At 36.2% G+C, this 9,370-nt stretch overlaps 1 protein-coding gene across 1 annotated transcript; it reads right to left on the bottom strand.

Moving 5' to 3' along the window:
* On the bottom strand, positions 219–3,207 carry LOC107631312 (polygalacturonase-1 non-catalytic subunit beta-like). Its single transcript, XM_016334720.2, has 3 exons — positions 3,083–3,207; positions 1,524–2,543; positions 219–1,247 (listed from the first exon to the last, which is right to left on the bottom strand). The coding sequence occupies exons 1-3, from the start codon at positions 3,134–3,136 to the stop codon at positions 462–464; spliced, it is 1,860 nt and encodes a 619-aa protein (XP_016190206.1). The 5' UTR covers positions 3,137–3,207; the 3' UTR covers positions 219–461.

Raw genomic sequence — 9,370 nt, 5'->3', positions numbered from 1 at the left:
TTTAAAAAATAATAAAAAAGAGTGTTTAAATTAAGTGTTATTAAATTAAAAAATAATTTTAATTTTAACTAAGTTTTCAAAAATATTGTCAATATGTCATAGTAGTCATCACAAAATTTACCTTTTATAAATAGAGATTGAGTAATACTTATTATTATGTAAATACAAAATGCAGATCTGATTCGTTGTTGGCTTACAACTAGTCAACTACCATGGTAGAGAAACCATAAAATACACACTTAAAAAGGCAATCTCGTCATTATATTTTAACAACTATATAAACTATATATACTCGGATCCAAATGCATGACCACAAAAAAATAATAGTAAGAACTAATAAATAATAATAAAGGACCACGGTCTGACGACCATGACTTAACTTGGTAGTAGGGATGAAATTAAAATCTTATATTAACTGATGATGGAGAGGTTGCTTCAAATCCATTATTATCCGTTGTTCCTCAATTAGCAATGGTCCAAGTCATATCGTTCTCAAAGATCCAATGGCAAACCTCAATCTTACCAGGACCCGATCCAAGGGCCAAGAATGCACCATGGGTTGGGCTCCATGCAGTGGTGTCCAAGTGACAGATGGCAACACCGTGGTTAATCTTAGCTTTCGTATTCGGGTCCGAAAGATCCGCTTCGTAAACCCGAACCTTAGGAACCGAGTGGCAGTAATACAATAAGTAAGGGAACAAGCTCTGATGGCAAGAAACAGATTTGGTTACTTTCCCACCGTTGATCCCTTTGACCTTACTCACCATCACATTCTTCTTTGACCCGTTAACGTTCTCGGTGCTTCTAACGGTAATGTCACGCCCCAAAACGGAAGTTGCAAAGTCGATCATGTCCTCCACAGATCCAACGCATCGTTTTGTCTCCCCCGCGCTGGGAGCTCGGGTGCACTCTCCCATGGAGTCTTTTATCATCTTGTCCATGGAGGATTCATCGGATGCCTTGAAGATGCGCTTGAGCTCGGAGGTGGAAAAGGGTAATTTGGTCAAAATGGAGCGGGGCAAGAATGACCTTTTTGGCATCTTGTCCTTGATGTCCGGCATGGGCATAATAGTGCCTTCCTTTAGCATGCTTTCGCGGAAGAATTTGCCTGGTTCCACCCATTTTTTGGCCAGACTGCCACTAATATGGGCGGAAGAAGTGGTGGCGTTGGTGTAGCCGGAGAAGGAGACACCGTCTTTGTTGTACTCTTTGAAGGTGGTGTTCACACCGTATTCTTTGAACCCAGCCTTTTATGCAACCAACAAATTACAAAATCATAAATTCAATTCTTAAAATACTGCTAATAATACTCATACTGAAATATTCTTACGTGCTTTGAAAGTAACAAAGTTAAAAATCATAATATAATGAGTTAAATATATCACGTATACGTAAAAATAATAAGAAAAATATGAGAAATTTATTATTTATATTTATTAGTTAATAATTAATATTTAAAAGTATAAATTAAAAATATTTAAGTTAATAATTAAAAGTGATTCTCAAGAAACAATAGAACTGACCTTGCCCGTAGAATTGACGGCGTAGCCTTTAAAGGTATCGGAGCCTTCATTGAAGGATTGGCCGTAGCTGGTGAAAGTGGCCGCTCCTTGGTTTGATCCCTTATCGTACGAAGAAAACGAGGTATCACCGACGTTCGCCTGATTTCTGTAGTTCGTGAATGCTTGCGTTCCTCCGGTGGTTCCAGCCCCATAGTTACTGAAATTCTCTTCAGGCACGTTCATGTTTATCCCATAGTTCGTGAACGTCTCGTTCTGTCCCGCTCCACCACCGCCATAGCTAGTGAACGACGACGCCGCCACGTTCGAGTTGTTACCATAGCTGTCAAACTCGCTCACGGCTCCGGCAGCGTTTTTGCCGTAGTTCGAGAACGTTTGCTCTCCGGCATTGTCGTCGTCGCTGTACTTGGAGAATTGTTCTTGCCTTCCGCCGGTTTCCTCGCCGTACGATGAGAACCGGAGGGTTGGGTCGTTTGTGTTGGTTCCGTACTGTGTGAATTCGCCGGTGCCGCCTCCGGAACCTTTGCCGTAGGTATTGAAGCGTTGTTCGAAGTTACTGTTGCCTTCACCGTAGCTCGTGAAGGTCTCGTTTCCGCCACCGGAATTGCGGCTGTAGGAGCGGAACTCGTTAAACCCGGGGTTGCCAAAGCCGTCGGAGTAGTTCTTGAAGTTGTTGACGCTTCCGGCTCCGCCGATGCCGTAGCTGGTGAAGTTCTGGCCGTCTTCGTAGCCGGTGAAACTTTGGCTCTTGTCTTGCTTGGAGAGATTGGGCTTGATGTCCGGGAGACAAAGAAGTTGCGCGGCGGAACAGAACTCAGGGAGGCGCGTGGTGAGGGCGTTGGTGGCGGCGAGTTTGGCGTAATAAGCGGCTTGAATGGCGGTTAGTGGTGACGCCTTGGAGGTGAGGAAGGATGGCTTTGGAAGCGTGTTTTGAATGACTTTGTCCCAGTACCGCAGCGCGTACGCCTTTGGCGTGAACGGATTTTTGTCTCCACCTTTGGCGCCGCTGCTGGAGAAACCAATCTGCGTGTGAATAATGCATTTGATGAGAAGAATGTTATTAGTTTTTTTTCGATCACATAATGTGTTAGACTGGAAATTAATCTTAAAATTTTAATTCTACTTGTACTTAAAAAAATTTTATGTACAGGATTTCAATTTGCAAGCGAAATAATTAATTATGATGGATAATACATATAGTATGTAGAAAAAGACCACTTTAATTAAGATCGAAATTTCAGCCATATCCCATCTGTAAACACCCCTAGCAATAATAACTAAAAAATTATAATGATTATATTTTTAACTAAGAGAAAGTGCCAAAAAAAAGTACTAAATACAAGAACATTTAATCAAATATTAAAAGAAAATTTTACTTTAAAACAGTTAGACTTTTTTTGCTCATATATATATATATATATATATATATAATGTAAGTTACATAATCATAATAATAATAATAATAGTAATAATGCACAAATGATATTAGCCTAAATTACGTAAAGTCGTAAACATGAAAGTGGATATGTAAAATTATGACGTAGAGAGAAGGATACGCTTACAGCGAGGGATGAGAAGAGGAGGAGGATGAAGAGAAAAAGGGTGCTCGTCATCATGTTGCCCAAAGAGTGCGAGAAGAGACTGTTTTGAATTTGGTGGGAGGTTTGGTTTGGTTGTTGACTTGTTTGTATGAAGGAATTTATAGGAGTGTGGAGTGTACGTTATAATATATTCAGAATATTATATATTAATATTGTTAACAATTTTTTTATGCTTTCGTTTATATTTAAAAATGAAAAATAACAGTTGTATCTTTGAGTAATAGTATTTTAAACAAAAAATAATAACATATTTGATATTTTAGTACTTGTTTGAATGATAATTATTGACAGACAATTTATAATATTTATGGTCAAATTATAACGTATAATCGATATGTAACGGTCATATCAATAATAATAATTAAGTAATTAATATTTTTGTATTATTGTCATCTTATTATTTATTTGTATTTAGAATTATTGGGTAAAAGATAAGTAATTTTTTCATTTTTTGGTGTCTTAAAAGATAAAGTAATTGAAGATTACTTTATTTTATCAAAATGGGCAAAGTCTTCTGTAGTCTAAGAAGAGTAATAACCCTCCCAAATTCTATTTACGTACTCTGTTACACTTTCATTTGCATTCTTTGTTGTTCCATTTTGTTTTTGATGCAATACTGTCTGTTTTCTTGTAGTGTGGCGCGTCGTGGGACGAAGCCGTAGAGGTTGCGTGTCGCAACAGTGGCAACTCCACAAGAAGAATGGCGCAACACGCGGCACAAGTGAAGAGTGGCGTGACACGACAGCAGCGGTGCAGATGGTGATTGCACGCGATCGCGTCACTTTGCGCACCTTCCTCTTACATTGGCGACGTGACGAGGAGGAGGAGAGGATGTGCGACAGCTGCCACCAGTGGCGGGGGCGCATTGTGGGGGGAGGGGATGCGTCCGTCTGAGTGGCGGAGCGTTGACGCAATGAGATGGAATAGAGACGTGGTGTGAGAGTGTGTTCAGAGAAAATTGTGTCGCCTATTCTTAATAATTCAAAAACAAAATCTAATTATTCTAATTAATTAATCTTTTAAGTTTTTGTTTATGTGAGCTGATCTTTGTATTATTCCTGATGGTTATGAGTAGGTAAGAGAAAGAGGATTGAATTTTGGTTTTTTTTTTTTTTTTTCATGTAAACTTGATATCTGTTAAGAAAATAAAGGAGAAATTTTGGTTTTGTCTTTTAATACGGTAGGAGATATTTTTGTTTTTCAGTCTCTATCATAATAGTGATTAGAATTTTACTATTCTTTCAATAGATTTATATTCACCAATTTTTTTTAGAATCTACCCAATTTTATCTGGGATAAATTCATAAATTCAGATTCTAACCCAATTTGAATTTGATTAGGACTCAAACCTAACTTTCAACAGCAAAATGCTAACTCAACTTACAAGAGAATCTTCTCAAGATCATGACATAAAATAAAAAAACTGACAAAGAATTTTTGAAATAACTATATAGCTTTTTTCTAAGTCTAACTCATTGCCCTCTTAAGCGTAATTTAAGACTTAAAATAAATTTTAAAGATTAATTTAAATATTAATTCTAAAATTTTGTGCATATTCTAATTAAGGATTCCGGTAGGGAGACAATGGACTATTTGTATAATGTGTACAATGGGCTATTGAGTTACAAAATGAACATCTCTCATACTATCTAGAATAACCATTCGAGTATTAGCGATAATAAACATCTTTCCAAAAGCTTAAGCTGATTTTGGGGTTCACCAAAGATTAAAACTCTTGACCTTTCGAATCTAGTGTCTAATATTATATCATAATACTACTCATCCAAAAAGTTTCAGCTAATAAAAAACAGTAACACTAATGATTATATTCTATTGGCTCCTCGTACTTTCCCTAATTAATATTCCCCAATTATACTAGCAAAACAAAACTGAAATGGCTTGTAGTATTTGCGATGATGCATGGTACTAATAACGGGTTACGTCCAATTCAAATAATGGAGTAGTTAAAGAAATGGGCAATTGTTATATATTTACTATCCTAAAAATACAAAATACAAGTAGATGTGATTGACTAAAACTCCATTTTGGTCCCTGAGATTCACGCGATTATTCATTTTGGTCCTCGAGATTTAAAATTACCTATACTTGTCTTCCAGATTTAGATCCGGGCACCAATGTAGTCCCTCAACCCTTTCCGGTGATGACTCAGCAAACGGAGTGCCTTGGTGGCACCCTCCCTGCCACGCTGGACCCTGCAACGGCTAGCTGACGTGGCGAGGGTTGTATTTGTACCCAATTTAGTCCCTAAAACCTAATTTTCTCTCATTTATTTGAGTTAGGTTCTTCTTCAACTTCCGTCTTCCTTCCTCTTGTCTTCTTATCCATCGGCCACTTCTCTAAGTATGCCCAAGCATCTTTATTTAACCTTTTGATCTTGTCCATTCCATCCCTGAATTCTTGGTATGTTGTTGCCCTTGCACATTCCCACATAAGTCCCTGTAGCTGTAAGTCCTTCCAATTCTTGTTGAAATTTTTCCATAAATGCCAGACGCAAAAATGGTGATGCACATCAGGCATCACTGCTTTCAATGCTGATATCAGTCCCTGCCAGATTCAATAAACATTATAAACATTATACAGACATAATAGTCCTTGAAATTATAATATTGACACATAATAGTCCCTGACATTTGATTACTATCCCCATAATAGTCCCTACAATTGAAGGTCGTGACCCATACAAGTCCACATATAATGATCCAGTAAGTATATAACATGCTTATAGGACATCCTGATGAATTAGACAACCAATAATTACAAGTTCTCCATATAATGCATACAAGCATAATGAAAGCACAATTCTTCAAGTAAGCACCCTAACAACTAACCATCAATATCCAATGAAAGCACAATTCTTCGCGGTAAGCATAACAACACAATTCTTAATATAAGATCACATAAAATGAAAGCAAGACAATCAATATAAGATCACACCTTTTGCATATCTGATATGAAACACCAGTCATGATCTTTATAATACCCCAAGTCCTGATGAAGTAGCTCAAGAAACTATCTCCATGTCTCTGTATTCTCTACTCTGACAATAGCATCTGTAACAACGCCTGCGAAGCTTACAACCTCCCAACGCTCCATGCTAGGTTCATCTTCATTCTACCATTGACTCTATCAGAATCTGTTATTCTAGCACTTTTCTCTTGTTCAATGTCAGCACAAACAAACATACCACACCAAGTCTTTTCCCTTGTTTGAAATGAACCAACAAAAGATGATGAAATAGGCAAGAACAAATGAACAAAATATCATATATTTAACTTATATTATAATTGAGACATCTAAAAAATGGCTTGTTTGGATTTGATTCTGTTCCAGACCATCGCAGAACTAGACGGTAACCATACCCACACCATTCCGACACTCTCACACTTCTGTTCCGGCTTTGTGACGTGGCCCAATTACTGCTTGAACGAGAGCGAATTGAGTTTCTAGCTGCGGTGCTCCCACCACCCACCATGGTGCTGCAACTAATAACGACAAATGACAAATATTTAACAAGAAGAATAGCAACAACAAAAAGAAGAAGATAAAGAAGAATAAGAAGACAAGAGGAAGGAAGACGGAAGTTGAAGAAGAACCTAAACAACAACAAGAAGAAGAAGATAAAGAAGAATAAGAAGACAAGAGGAAGGAAGACGGAAGTTGAAGAAGAACCTAACTCAAATAAATGAGAGAAAATTAGGTTTTAGGGACTAAATTGAGTACAAATACAACCCTCGCCACGTCAGCTAGCCGTTGCAGGGTCCAACGTGGCAGGGAGGGTGCCACCAAGGCACTCCGTTTGCTGAGTCATCACCGGAAAGGGTTGAGGGACCACATTGGTCCCCGGATCTAAATCTGAAGGACAAATATAGGTAATTTTAAATCTCGAGGACCAAAATGAGTAATCGCGTGAATCTCAGGGACCAAAATGAAATTTTAGTCAGACGTGATTTATATTTGTTGCATTGATGGTTACCAAAAAACTATAAGGTCACCAAAAAATATTCGTTGCATTAATTCAAATCCATAAACAATTATAATTTGTATACACTAAAAAACAGTAATTAAATTAGTTACTTATATAAAATATAATTTAAAATTAATAACTAATTTTTTATATGCACATAATATATACATCCGGCGGATGAAATAAATGATGTGGGTTAAGAATTAGATAATGAAACAAACGCAAGAGAAATTAAATTAAACTGGAAATTTTAAGAAATATTTTATACTTGATATAATTGCAGTGGTTATGAATATGATTACTATAAAATTTGAACTAAAATTAAGTTGATATTTTTTATTGTTTAACAAATTTTTATTTTATTAAATAAAAAATTGACCAAATTAAAAATATTATCAAATAATATAATAAAAAATATGTTCTGGCAAGGATACTCTGCTCCGCGCTATACGTCGGTTCTGGAGGAGATGATCTCGTCTGTTACTGGGAGTATCTGACTTGAACGTGAACCCGAGCGTGGTACTTGCAAAAAAGACTCTGACGCCCAAGTCAGTTAAGAATATATTCTAAAAGCTTATGAATATGATCGAATTATTGCTCTGTAACTTGTGTGTACTTACTGACGTTGTTGTCGTTTTTATAGACTTGAGGTTTTGATTTTGTTTGGAAGTTAGTTTGAGTGAATCTCAGATAAGGCCGAGATTCATGGAGAGTGACGTTTACGTGATAAGATTTTGTTCAACTGCAGGTTTGAATTGCTCAACGTAACCGAGATAAAAGTCGTAAGGTTCCGAATTTGCAGGGTACGATACATATAGCCCCCAAGCTTGAGTTGCATGTTCGGAGTTTTAGCAAGTTGAGCTTTTTGGACGACTTATATGTCGGCTTTAGTTGAACCTCGTAGCCCCCAAGCTCAACTATGCGTGCGCGGGGTTTTTGATTAAATATTTTGAAACATTCTGTTTTGGGGAAAGTGCTGCCATTAATTCCTTAATTACCGTGAATGAACTGTTTTTGCCCTAGGGTATCTCAACGGTTAATGTATTGGTCTTCTGATGAGCGGATATTTTATACGCTTTTTGGGGATAATTTCATATAGTTTAGAGTATGTTTTAGTTAGTTTTTAGTCTATTCCTAGTAGTTTTTAAGAAAAATTCATATTTCTGGACTTTACTATGAGTTGTGTATTTTTCTGTAATTTCAGGTATTTTTCTGGCTGAAATTGAAGGAGCTGAGCAAAAATCTGATTGTGTTTGAACAACTGACGGATTATTTTGTTGCTTAGATTAGGAAAAATTTTCTCTTTTTGGTTTAGAGTCTTTTATTATTTATCCCTTGTTAAAACACTTTAAATTTATAGCTCAGTTATTTAGAACGTGGTGTTTATGTTCATAATAATTGGCTATCATATTTTTTAAAAAATCCTTTTAAAAAAAAAATAATAATAATTTTTTTCTATTAAATCCTGTGCCAAACTTTAAGTTTGGTGTTTTCAAAAATAATTTTTCTAAAAATTTTCGAAGGTCCCATAACTCATTTGGCTAGAGCGTTAATCTGTGTTCTTGGTAATTGGGTTAGAATCTTTTATACTCTTTTCAAAACCTTCTTTTTCAAAAATATTTTTTTTTTCTATTAAATCTTGTGCCAAACTTTAAGTTTGGTGTTTTCTTGTTGATTTCCCTTTGATTTTCGAAAATTTTGGTTTAGTTTTCTAAAAATTTTAAGTTTGGTGTTCTTCCTTCATGTTCTTGTGTTCTTGTGAGTCTTCAAAGTGTTCTTGAGTTTCCTTGTGTCTTGATCTTAAAATTTTTAAGTTTGGTGTTCCTTGGTGTTTTCCCTCCAAATTTTTCGAAAAACAAGGATCATTAGATCTAAAAATTTTAAATCTTGTACTATCTTATTGTTTTTCTCTCTCCTCACTAAATTCAAAAAAAAAAATATCTTTTTTCAAAATATCTCTTCTAACTTTTCAGGATATTGATTCTGATAAGAAGTTCATTGTCAATGGACAGAGAATTAAGCATTATCTTGAAGGCAACACTGAGCAAGAATGCTCAAGGCTGAAGCTAGATTAAAAGCTCAGCAAGGTCCAGCTAAAGACAATAAAGAAGAGTTTGCTGGGAGGCAACCCAGCCATGGGGCAACAATCCTCTAAGCATTTTGCCCTATTTCTATCTTTATTTTATATATAGAGTTCATTGACAACAAGGTAAATAATCATTTACAGAAGACCTCGGCACACAAAACAGAGTAAAAGAGCTCAA

Source organism: Arachis ipaensis, chromosome B03, assembly GCF_000816755.2.
Source record: "Arachis ipaensis cultivar K30076 chromosome B03, Araip1.1, whole genome shotgun sequence".
Classification (NCBI taxonomy): domain Eukaryota; kingdom Viridiplantae; phylum Streptophyta; class Magnoliopsida; order Fabales; family Fabaceae; genus Arachis; species Arachis ipaensis.
Note: the sequence above shows the minus strand (reverse complement) of the source record. Positions and strands in the feature narration are given on the sequence as shown.